At 41.9% G+C, this 13,382-nt stretch overlaps 1 protein-coding gene across 1 annotated transcript; it reads left to right on the top strand.

Annotated features, from left to right (window-relative positions):
• Window positions 1–1,106: 1,106 nt before the first annotated feature.
• On the top strand, window positions 1,107–1,827 carry LOC114103600 (phosphomevalonate kinase-like). Its single transcript, XM_027949351.2, has one exon. The coding sequence runs from the start codon at window positions 1,119–1,121 to the stop codon at window positions 1,695–1,697; it is 579 nt and encodes a 192-aa protein (XP_027805152.1). The 5' UTR covers window positions 1,107–1,118; the 3' UTR covers window positions 1,698–1,827.
• The last annotated feature ends 11,555 nt before the right edge of the window (window positions 1,828–13,382 follow it).

The following is a 13,382-nucleotide window of genomic DNA, read 5'->3' as shown; positions in this document are numbered from 1 at the left end:
TATCCAGAACAATGACAGCAATTTGGATTACCATTTGATTGAATTTTTGCTAGTTTACAATCTTTCTTTAGTGTCCATTCAGTTTGGGTAGGACCCAAGCTAGTCTATTTTAAATAGAGATCTGATAAAGTGTAACCACTCCCACAGCCTTCAGGTCTTTAACAGTGGTTATTAATCCCCACCCATCCCACCATGATTTATTTATACTCTTGGCCATAGAGGATTGGGAGATTCAGGAGCTTCCACTTGACCTTTCCCATAGCTAAGGATCTAGTGTGGGGTTACTCCAACTGCTAAGTATATCAGTTCCAATAATGGATTCAGACATCAGAGAAATTATTTGGGCATATCTACAGAACTTTGTGCCTCCTAGAAGCCAGATATTAGCCAAGACTCCATTTATTTTTCTGACCCATGTAGCCCCAACTCTAATAAAGGCAGTCAAGATGGTGCTTGGGGCTCCAGGTGTCAATTCAGACCTATACACAATAGATCTCAAAATGTATAAGAATCCCTTTCTCCAGAATACAATCACTCAAAGAGTCATCACAGCATATTCTTGCTGCAGTATTATAAAGTCCTTCTCTCTAGAAGACCAGCCATCCTTCAGTCAATAGGTTCGAGCTCTAAAATAGGCTAAAATCCAAGCCAGTTGGAATAGAACAAGGGATTCAAGCTCCTGCTCTTCCATTCCTGTTTCCTGGTTGTAGATAGTCAGCAGCACCCTTGTTGGCTGAAGGTCTAAGTTGCCTATAGAGATCTTTTGTTTTAGTAACCTCACAACTGATTATAGGTCAAACCCCCTGGGCTGCCCCTCAAACCTTTTGGTCATAATAGTAATTATGACCTCCTAGCTTCAGTCAGTTAGATGTCAACACCTGTCCTCTATTACTGTGGAAAAGGGTGGGATTATTCCCATGGTTGTTAATGAAGTCAGCTCTGATGACTTGTGATCAACATTAGCCCTGCTAAGGAGAGCCTCCAGTGGGCTTAGGGATGCTGGTGCCATTTTATTGGCACATTCCTGATGGCCTTATAAGTGGTGTGTTATCTAGACCCTCCCATAAAACACAATCCTTTGGGGGTCCGCGTTAGGGATAGGAAAGCCGAGTGGCCTCATGGCCCCGCAGGGAGGCACCCCGCCACTGGTGCTGCTGTTTAGCGGGAAGAGAAAATCCGGGAAGGACTTCGTGACCGACGCGCTGCAGAGCAGACTTGGAGCTGACATCTGTGCTATTCTCCGGCTCTCTGGTCCACTCAAGGAGCAGTATGCTCAGGAGCACGGCTTGGACTTCCAGAAACTTCTGGACGCCAGCACCTACAAGGAGGCTTATCGGAGGGACATGATCCGCTGGGGGGAGGAGAAGCGTCGGGCCGACCCGGGCTTTTTCTGCAGGAAGATCGTAGAAGGCGTCTCCCAGTCCATCTGGCTGGTGAGTGACACACGGAGGGTGTCTGACATCCAGTGGTTTCGGGAGGCCTATGGGGCTGCGATGCAGACGGTCCGCGTGTTCGCCTCCGAGCAGAGCCGGCAGCAGCGGGGCTGGGTGTTCACGCCAGGGATGGATGACGCTGAGTCAGAATGCGGCCTGGACGACTTTGGGGACTTTGACTGGGTCATCGAGAACCACGGAGATGAGCAGCACCTGGAGGAGCAGTTGGCCAACCTGCTGAAATTTGTCCACTCAAGACTTTAGTTGTCAGGCTCTCGAAGTGAGCTGGGCGTGCTGGGCTGGGCATGGGGTTGGCTCTGCAGGATGTGGGGGTCCCAACCCTGACCAAGGTGGGGGAGCAGACAGGGCCTGTCCAGATTTCTTGGGGAGAGGGCGGGTGGTTGTCAGGCAAATTAGAGAACCTTGAGGGAGCTGGCTCTCTGTGGAGAAGGCGCCCGACTTCCCTGCCTCCTCAGGAGGACACTTAGAGGGCACAGGAGGGAGAATTCTGTGTGCTTGAAACAGGAACATGGCCATTTCCACGGGAGCCAGGCCTGTTGGCTCTGGTGGCCCCACTTCCCTGTCTGGATGTTCTCAGCCCCTTGTTCTGGGCAAGGACCCAGAGCTCCCTAGTGTGCTTACTAATAAACCTCCTTGGAACACACACACACACACACAAACAATCCTTTGGTAGATCTCTTGGCCTCACATGTCCTATCCATTTTGCCCACTTCCCTAAGGCTTTTTATTTCTTCTTCCTCTACTAGCTTCCAGAGAGACTTGGGTCTTTCCATTTTTCTCCTCATGGGTGATACCTTTCTTCAGATATCTAAAAGTCACCCTAGGAGCAATTTTGCCCCAACTCCTGAAATTATTACCAAGGTATTAAATTCCATATCCTGAAAAAGTGGCTCTGAACAATGAATTCTTAAAATCCAGTCTTGTGTTTGGCCACCTTAATAAAGGTCCCTCAGAATCCAATTCCAGAGAAACTCCCCTGGATCCTATGGCACAGGACAGCTAATGCTTACTAATCCTTCAGGGCATAATCTCTTTCCTCTCTTATTAGGAATGTCATGTCACCAACAAGGCTTAACCCAAGCTGTGTATCTAATAGCAAGGAGAGGAGCTGGGGAAAATTCCTGAGGGAGATCCTATGCCTCTCAGTGTCTTCTCTCATGGAAGAAATGCTAGTTTTACTAAGAAGTGGTGGGCCAATGGCATAGGTTCTAAGGATTCAAAGTTTCTGCAGAGTTACCATCCTCAGGAAGGTTCATGCTGATGTTTCCATCTCATATCTCAGGTTCCCAGGTTTTTCCAGTCAAGGCTCTAAAGTTAATGTAACAGACCTGCCTTTGCTGAGCATTTAATTGTATCCCAAACTGTTGTATTTCATTACAGTAAGATTCTGCTTCTCAGCTGTGTCTGATCTACCAGGGAATAAGGGCCTTTTTGTAAGGCATCCAAGGCCTTCAGCACTCATATTTAGCCTTTAGTTAGTTGTTCTTTATCCACCTCAGTTTTTTTTTTCTTCTTGTGTCCCTTACCTCACTACAATCTAGTAATAACCAGCCAACCTTGCAGCCTTGATAGGCATTATCCCCCAATTTCTTTCAAATACCTGAATTATCACAATGGTAAAGGTTCCTCTCTACCTGGACATTTTCATGCTATTATGAGTAAAACATTTTCAGCAACTGGCCCACCATCTATGCCAGGAACTATCCACATCCTACTTTCCTTTCAGGATGGAATCCTTTTGCCAACCAGGTAGTGAGTGGTCCCCAAATCTTGTATTATAACTATTTTCTTAGACCACTACTGATATCACCTGTCATTTTGATTCTTATAAAAAGCAGACACCAAAACGGGATTAGATATGCAAGAGATTTATCAGCAAACATGCCTATTAAGGATAAGGTTGCAAAAAGCAGAAATGAGCAGAGCAAATGTGCAGACAGCAATGGATGTCTGACATCTGTGGATAAGGATGAGGAAAGAAGAGCCTCAGGGTGCAGTGCAGTTCTGAGCATTTTTCAGCCAGGTCAACATGGATACCCTATGCAGAGGCTGCCCTAGAGAGGAGTCAAGAATGTACCTGGTTCCAGTGGCTCTGCAATGCTCAGTTCATTGGCTGGGAGCATGACCTCTGTGTGAGCTCTGGGGCATATCAGAAGGTACAGCAGCAGCGCATACCAACTGTACTCCCATAGCAAGTTCCCTGAAAGGGAAATCTGAACAGCACTCCTCCAAGGCACTACACACATGCAACAAAACACACAGATAATGACATATTCAAGTAGAGGGCACAGCTATGAAATTCTGAGTATTTTGCATTCATAATGGTCATATTAATGGGCATCAGAGAGCTAACCACCTTAGTATGCTTCATATTAGGATCAAGACAGAACTAGATAAATAAAACATAAGACAATTTATTAATAAAAATTGTGATTTTCCAAAATGACATATGTTATGCTAGATTAAGAGTCAATAAGAAAGGCTACAGTGATAGTTCATTGTCTCTTTCTGATGAAGAAAGTAGACATCTATCAGCAATAAATCTGCAGAAAACACATCAAGAAAACATAAGAATGCCAGGCCTGTACATTTTTTCTCATTCTGTCATTTTTTTACTATTTTTTGCTAAGTGTATATCATATTTACTCCAAAGTACAGATGTAAAGGGGGCATGAAATTTGCTAAAGACACAAACATATCCAACTAATCCTGTCTTTTAACCTTTAATGAAGACATTTTTCTTTCCCATATAATAACTTCTCTTTTCTGCATTTGAAAGACTCTTAAGGCAGTTATAATATGGTTCTGGGAGAGGATAATTATAGGTGTGATGTAAAGATTGTAATTACACAGCAATAACATGAAGAAGGGTGAGTTATACATATTATCTGATCAATATGGGTAGACACTCTGGCTAGTTCAAATTTCAAAGAGTTTGGGTGTTGTTCTTTTTAAGTGAAAAGATCTAGATTAGGGTCTTTTATCATGGCTAATACACCAGATAATCTGCCTCATTTGTGCTGCTTTTACATAGTTCACTTCAATCTCTCCTTTTTCCAATGTCCTTGAGAACTTAATATTCATTCAATACAAATTTATTTGTGTTAATCATGATTTATAATAGCAATACTACCTTTTACTACCATTTTATATGTTTTAGAAACTGTTAAGACTTGAGTATATAAAAATTAAGAGGGCACCCTGAGCTTGAGGAACTCACAATCTAAATGGTGAGACGAATATATAAACCCATAATTAAGTGGTGGTGTCAAGATATGGACAAAACAACTCTGATGTTGTACAATGGGCAATGGATGAATACTCTCCTACAGGGTCCTTCAGCTGAATGGCGTATGGTCAAATCTCTGAAATCCCACGCTTCTTTCCCAAGCACTGCTTCAGTTTGGCCTTATTCTTTCAATGTACCTGGTAGATGGGGAAGGCAGAGCACCTCATCATCTGTATGACATAGTGGTCTTTGAAACATCATCCATCTATCCTTGGGGTGAAACCATTGCATTCCTGTAATTTGTCTCTTAATAGAGACAATCCTTTTCTCCAGTCCAGCACTCAGTCTTACCTCTCTTGTCTAATCTCATCAAATCCAAATGGGGTACAAAATTCTAGGAAAAGCCTGGCCCAATATCACAAGGATTTCTTCAGTTCTTACAATTTCAGTTTCTCCTTTAAAAATTCTGAGATGTTACTCCTACAAAAAAATTTAAAAAGCAATCCTTTTAGAAACAACACCGCCCTAGAGGAATATTGCCTTTCATAATGTCCTTCCTGGCAAACCTATTATTTTCCATTTATAGATAGAATTTTCATGTTCATTTCCTCTTCAGTGAACTACTTTCCCAGAATTTCCTTTCCTCCTCCCTGTAATTAGTGCCACAAACACTGGTAAAAGACCAACATTATTAGAGAGAAGGAAGCCACAGGAGCATGTTGCATGTTCTTGAAGGAAAACAATCCATCATATGAGTTTACATAATCAAATAAGAAGTCGTATCCCACATGAGCAAATGGGAAACAAACACACTAGAAAGCTCTTTTTTCTTTATAGTATTCATTTACTCAACAGTTACTTAAAGAACATCTATTATATGCAAGATGTGTGGATCCTGTAGAATACAGAGTTGATTCTATACAAATATTTCCCTAAAGGAACTTAGTGTCTAGAGAGGAGTAAATAGAGAAAAATCTTACCAAGGTGAGTGAAGTACAGATTGGGGAGAGATTTTTTTTTTCCAAGCAGAAATCTAAAGAAGTACAGTGAGAATAGATGGGGGTGAGAGTGGGATTTGAAGACCATAATGAAGAGGAGAAAATTGCTAAAGGAGAGAACTGAGTGAGTATAGGACAGTATCTACGAGGAAGTTGGTCAATGCAGGGTACCAAGGATTAGAGCGCTCAGTAGTGTGCATGCAGGAGAATGAGAGAAGATAAAATGGGAAAGATGTTTAGAGACAAGCCTTGCAATGCCGAGACTGCCTGAGGGAAAATAAGACAGTAAGAATCCTCCGAGGGATGTGTGATCAGAGGGAGAGCAAAACGAGAGCACTGATGTATAGGAGGGTTAGACTGAGGCAACACTGGAAAACACCAGCCAATTATAGGGTTTTTGTAATCATAGGCTGGGCCTTGATTAAGTGGTAGGATAGCAGATCAGTAAAATTAGACGGGAGGAGGAAGATTCCAAAGATGTTTTGTAGATAAAATTGCTAGGATTTGGCATCTGCTGGACTGTGGAAGATGGGAAGGAGGTAGGAGTTGAGGTTCACCCTCAGAGTCTGAAGCTGGCTGATTGGGATGAAAATTAGGGGATGAATTACCTGGGAGGGAAAAATGTGCATGGGAGAGGCTATAGAAAATGCCTAGTGACTATTGGAAAAACCATTTTTTTCAGAAAAAAAACCAAAGCTGGAGGTACAAATGTTGAAATCATCTGCACAGATGTGACAACCAAAGTCACGACTTTAAATGAGATTTTTAATGGAGAAAGAGCCACAATTACTGTCTATACATCACAAAGTCAAATGGTGTTTTGCCTAATTATCCATTTAGTTTGATGAATGTAGACAGCCAATATCAGATCATTACAGCCTAGATATTTTGCAAACTGAATGGCCCAGTTTTGTAGTCCACATCAATCAAACTAAACAAATCATTGTCAAATCTGCCCTTAGCTTTATGCTGTGTCAATACAGCCAGTGGGTACATACATACACTGAAACTGAAAACCTAACACAGGACCCTGAAATACCAGTGATTTCCATGCCCCCAGGGATCTCAACTGTCACCTGGCCTTAGCACCCTGTAGTCCCACTGTGTACATACTTTATATAGCAGTTTCATGAATAGCATATTCTTTAAATGAGAGTCAAACATATTAGGTAGGTTTATTTCCATTATAAAATACAGATTCAGAAACCCAAGGCTTAGAGAGGTGCAAATTATCTAGGGTCATATAGCTGATAGCAAGTGTAGGTAAAGCTAGCAGGTAGGGATTTAGACTCAGTAAGTTGTAGGGAGGTGTTTGTTTTACTAAACTACACTGTGACTGCCTGATTTTTTTTAAAAAAGGACTGCGGGCTGGGGAGGTAGCTCAGTAGGAAAGCAGTTGCCTACCATGAGGGAAAACCTGGGTTTGAGCCCTAACACTGAAAAGAATAAAAAAGGAATGTTTTTCTCATTGCTAATTAGCATAGCTGAACAGGGCAGGAGGTTATCTGTACTCATGTTTCATTTATTTTCCCTTATGGCCACCTCTTTTTCCTTCTCTGTATTATTTCATTGGACTTGGTTGAATGAATGGTGTATATACTCACACACACACACACACACACACACACACACACACTCCTTCTCCACTAGTATTAACCCAGTGGGCTCACTTAGAAGGAAATAATACATGTTGTCAAAATCATAGGGCTTGTTTCTAAATGTACCTTTCATAGCTCTTGGAATGTAAAGCAACCAACATCAACAACCAAATCTGCATGTATCACAAAATAAATCTGAAATTTGACCTAACTTTTACACTCTTCAGAACATAACTTCTAAGCCAATCATCATACTGAATTTCAAACTTCCAAATAAAGGCCACTACATTGTACAAGAAAAGATCAGTATAAATGAGAATCAGGATTATTTTCCAGGTAAGATGGTAAAAAGAGTAAGAGGCTGGTGAAAATCATTTTCTATCGAACTCTATGCTTAATAGACTTACAATATTTCTCCAAAGTCTGCTAGTTGCCAATACAAAAGGTTCATGATACTGTAGTTCACATTGGATTTTAAAAAATAGTCTGAGAAAAACCATCCTTGCCCCAGTTCTGTCTTTCCACCAAGAGTCAAAAAGAAGAATCCATTGGACATTTCTTAATTATAACAGACAGCCAAGATGAGGCAAGCATTTTATCTTAAGTGCATTTAGGGAATGGCCTAAAGAAATAGGCTCCCTCCCCTTTACCACTGGTACCCACTCATTATCATTGGAAATGAAGAGGTTCCCCAGAAACAAAAAGATTTGAGCTATCATACTATTGGAATTCAGACATAGATTACCATGTGGGTGGCCCTAGTGAAAGTCACACTATAAAGAGGATCCATGGGACTTCTGAGTGAACATCTCCGCTAAAGCATAGAGTTGATAAATGTTACAATCCAAATGCCTTTATCTCCATGCAAAACTTCAGAGTTGGTAACAAGAATTGGTGAGACATCTCTTAGACTTTTCACTGATATGGAGGTCGTGAAAACATCTAGTCTCAGAAAGAGGTCTTTGAAGAAAGAGGTTTTGTCTGAAGAAAACGATGCTCTGTGAGTCATGCCTCTCTCACCCAGTATGGCAGGGTGGGTGGAACCTGTTCCTGATCTCAAGCCTAATGACCAGAATTTCAATGCATGACTGTTTAGGGAGCACATAGGCTAGTGTCGTTAAAAAATTTAAGTGGGTTGATGAATAAGTCAAAGAATATGTGGCTATGCTGAGCAGCCTATACTTTCAGAGTTTATCAAGGGGAAAAATGAGTGTTTCCCACAGGTTGAAGTAGCTTGCCTAGGGAAGAATTAATGTGGGTCATTTTCAGTCCTGCCCAATCAGATTTCCCAGAGGGACAAACAGACCTTAGGGGAAAGAATCTAAGAATATTGCCAGATATGGGGGTGCAGGAATCAATAGAGACGCCTTCACCAATCACCTGTCAGGCCCACATACCACAAACCCAACTCAAAATAGTTTCAGTCAGGAGAATATTGTCCTGCTCCTCTTTTTAACTCTCCTTCTTCCCTACTCTATTCCAGGCTGGCAAGGTTGGAAGCAGATGGAGGAGGAGGAGGAGGAGGAGGGGGAGGGGGAGGGGGAGGGGGAGGAACTGACTCCATGCTTTCTACCTCCATAGCTGTCCTCTCCTTCCCCAGGAGGGGCAAGGCTTAACGGGAGAGGGGAGATTTGATTTTAAATCCACTTTGGAATTTGACTTTTTATAGGCTGGACTTGCTAAATAAAGATTATATTGGCAACCTAAAATTTTTATCTGAGGGTTGAGAGAGACAAATAAAATTGTTTCATGGTATACCCCGAATTCTGTTTCTCCACCTGTCAATTGCACATACTCTTCCTCTCATTTATCCATTTGCAACCAGTGATTCCATTGGTCTGAGGAGTGTCCTTAGTGGAGGGAAACTAAAACTGTGCTGGGATTCAGACATATACACATGGGATGTATATTTACACAGTTTAGGAGGGAAGTGAAAGATTACAAGGGAGTAGGTTGTCATCCAGACACCAGTTGGGGTCATCTTGTCCTGAGAATTATATAAAATGGGCCAACACCCTCCCACCAGGTGGTTACTGGAAATACAGTCTCCTTCTAAATATTTCTTTAAGATCTCCAAATGTCCCTAGCCTATCCCATTGCTGTTCAACTTGCTCTGCATTCTAGTTACTCAAATTTGGCTTGGAGATTTCTTTGGTTTTCCTTGAAACACAACTCACACAAGGTCTGGCTGCAGGCTATTCAGCACAGAACAAGCTTACAACAGAACATAAACATCCTTGTCTTTGAACATCCTCTTGCCACTGGTAGTATCTAACTTATGGCATTCCCCACAGACTGACAACCTTCCACTCTGTGGCTTGACCTCTTGCTTTTCCTGCTCCTTCCTTTCTCTGCTCTTCTCCCCAGAAAATTCTTGTTTACTTTTTGTGCTGATTGGCTTAGTTATAGCCTTATTCCAATGTTCCTTCCAAATCATGCCCTGGGGGCTTCATTTTTGCTAAATAAAAGGCTATTTACTCCAGAGAGAAATTATGCTACTTCCTTCCAGACTGAAGCTGCTGCAGTCACTTATGGTTTTAAATAGAAATTGCTGTATCTCTGCCATAAGACCCAGCAGTGGCTTGATTTGGAGGGGAAAATAATTATGGTTACAGGGTGGTGGCAGGTTTCAAAGCTCTTGACACCCAAGGAAATTAATAGCATGCCTCTGTCCTGAGGAGAAAGGGGTTCTGTGTGTTGACTGAAAATACAATTCTTTGACTCTTTTGGTTCTGATAAACTCATCATGGGACCTTTTAACTTTTCCTTCATCTCTACCTCTCCACTTGCAATTGCCATGTGTGCTTGCATGTGTATATGTGCGCACACACACACACACTCACACACACACACATATACACACATAAAAAAGGAGAGTGTACTTCATTTGGTGGCCATGAGATGACCTTGAACACAATGGAGGGTGGTGGACTTCCAGTTTTACCTGCATCCATGCATATATAACAAAGGCAATGGGGAGGAGTGTTAGAATCACACATCCATTCGAATTATTGTTCCTAGTCTCTTTGAAACCCTGGCTTTGCCACCTGTAGATGAGAAGAACTCTATCAGCCATTGCTCAAGCAACCTTGCCAGAGCACTCCCAGCCGAGTGTGAAATAATAAAAAAGAAAGATCCTCTGTCCTCATAAAACCAACAACAAGGATATTAAGCCTTGAGGTGCAGTGGTTTTGTTCTATTTTTAAAAACAACATCAGGTAGGGAAACGTCCATCTTCATTAGCCACAAAAGCAGCACCAACAGTAGCACTGATGGAGCAGCTTGGAGTGCTTGGATCAGCACCTCTGGGGAAGTGAAGGGACATAGAGCTACAAGTCTGGGCTCAGCAAACAGTGATAAGGAATAATTGTGGACATATGCTAGCACCCCTCGGTAGGTGCTCTGTAAAAGATTGGGCTTCCTTGAGTCAACAAGTAGTCGGTCAAATGGGGGTTTGCTCACTGCTATTGACATTGGGGGTTTAATATGATGTGACTGCATTTGCAATCAGCAGCTGCTAAATCCTGAGACACTTGGATTACATGACTATAAACGGCTTTTGTCTCTAAGTCCATGAAATTTGCAGACATACAAGGCTGCATTGCTGCAGAATTACTCAGTAACTTTAACCCATTCTACTGGCAGTGCTTTCTAGAACACCATAAAGAGATTTTCATATAAAATATTGTTAGAAAAACTGATAAGAATACCTGAATACCACCTATAAGTATTAAGTGCTTTACCCACCTTATCTCATTAAATCCCTACTGTTACCCTAAGAGGTAGATGTTCTTTATTCTCATTTGAGAAACATAAAAAAAGGTTCAGAGATTTTAAATAACTTCAGGTCAGATGACTAATAAACATCGAAACTACTTAAATGAAGATATGAAAATAAAGACTAAACTAGAACAGCCAAAAGATTCTGAAACATATCTCTCTGATACCCTTTCTCTTAAGCCAGGTTCCTGGGAACCAGAATTTGAGATGAGGGTTCAAGTAGAAATGATTTAGTGGGGAGGTCCTCTTGGAAGTCACTAATAATGGGATAAAGGAGGCAGCACTGGGAAGGGCAGGGAATCCAGCAACGGTGGGATCTCTGATAGACAGAGAGTAACTTCACCTAATCCCACAGGGGTCCCCAGGCTAAAAGCTACTTCAGACCTGTCCCAACAAAAGCCTTCTCACACCTGTCATTCAGGGCTGTCCCCAGAGGAAACAAAGTCATAAATATTCTAAAAGCAAACAACACCAAACCAATTGGCACACACACACAGAATAGAAAGGGACCTGAAGAGTCGGTCAGAGGACTGACATTAACCAATGTACCCATTAAATGGTAGAGCTGGTTCACAACCAGCTGCAATCCTTGAAAGCCATTTCCAGTGAGAGCAGAATTAGAGGGCATTTCCATAATTATGGCTTCAGACTGAGGGTATATACTCACAAACAGTAGACATAGGTCAGATTTTCTCATTGTTGAACTGGTCTGTGAAGGGAAAGCGAGGAATGAGAGACAGGTAAGCGAGAAATGAAAGACAGAGACCAGGCAGAGATTCACATAAGAGTTTATTTGTCAGAGCTGACAAATAAAGGCCTTCTGTCTATAGGAGAGAGAGGCAAAATGGGCTTGAGTTCTGGGACTTTTATGGGAGAGGCTCAGGAATCAGAGCCAGGAGGGTCCTAACGCAGGCAGTTAAGGGTTGGGTTGTAAGTGGTGAGGCTTTCTCAGAAATGCCCTTGGACCGGGAAAGTGAAACTTTTTCCTTAAAATGGCGGCTGTCACTTAAAATGGCCATCCAGATGCCAAGCAAGGACCTTATAGCCTGTGATTCAGGAGTCCAGCATTTTCAGGTTTCAACAGGTAAACAAGTGTGTTGTCAGTGAGGCAGATTTATGTGGTCAAAGGATCTCTGTCTTTTCAACCCACAGTTGAGGTATGCTTCCTGACATTCCCCCCACTGCCTGTCTCTGTGACCCTGGGCAAATTATTTAACCATCAGAGCCTCCCATCCTTTAGAAGGAAAAGGAAGAAAATTATCCACCCAGAGTTTACAGGAATAACCAAATGAGATGATGTTTGCTAAAGTGCTTTGTAAATGGTCAGCATGATACAGATACAAGTTTTTAGTAGCATTAGGTAGTAGTTGGATTAAACAGAGCTGTTGAGAGCCACAGTTTAGTCGGAATGACGCCTGGCATTTTGCAAGAGGGAATGGTTGAAAGGTGACCCTGCTCCGGGATTAGGGCGGCTCTGGGATTAGGGCGGATCCTGCTGTTCCTCTTTAGAGTGACTTTCAAGTGCAGGACACAAAGGATCTCAATTATTACAGAATATTCCTTTCTCAACATCTCTTGGGCAAATGAATAAAGGAAGAGTTGACTTCAGGATCAGAACAACTTGGATTTTATTCCTGGCTTCAATATTCACCACCTTGAAAATTAACTGAACCTCAGTTTTCCCATCTGTGCAATGGAAATAAGAGTACCTCTCTCATGAACTTACTTCAAAAATAAAGTACATGTAAACTGCATGGCACAGTTCCTGCTTTATGGCAGATATTCAACAACTATTATCAATAAGACCAAAATAAATATAAAGGGAATAGACCAGTAACCTTGACTAGTACTATTACTGTTGTTATTATTATTACTGTTATTATGCTCCTCAGGTAGCATTTCAGTGGTTGGTACTTGATAAGCATATGATAAATATTGATTAAATTAATGAATATACAAAGGTTGAGGTCAACAAGCTTCTTAATCCATAGAGAAAAGAGAATACTTCTAAATTCCTTTCCTAAAGAATCCCTTACATCATAAACATCTTAAAAAATGGCCCCAGTACCTCAGCTCAGGTTTCATGTACTATGCTGTCTTCGTGCCTTCCTGAGTGACAGGCTGCACCTGAGGGCTGTGAGTCACCAACTGTTTCTGTCTGGGATCAAAGCAAAAAGTGTTGTGACTGTGGGTTGGTGCTAATTTCCTTGGCTCCAAAGTCAAATGTCAGAATAGAACATCACAGATGTGTTTGTTTCTGGCACCTACTTTGACTTTGTGCAAAATGTGGAGCTATCAGATATTCAAACACATCTCCAGTGAC

The sequence above is a fragment of the Marmota flaviventris genome, chromosome 5, assembly GCF_047511675.1.
Source record: "Marmota flaviventris isolate mMarFla1 chromosome 5, mMarFla1.hap1, whole genome shotgun sequence".
Lineage (NCBI taxonomy): Eukaryota > Metazoa > Chordata > Mammalia > Rodentia > Sciuridae > Marmota > Marmota flaviventris.
The sequence above is the reverse complement of the archived record's forward strand: the minus strand, read 5'-3'. Positions and strand labels throughout refer to the sequence as shown.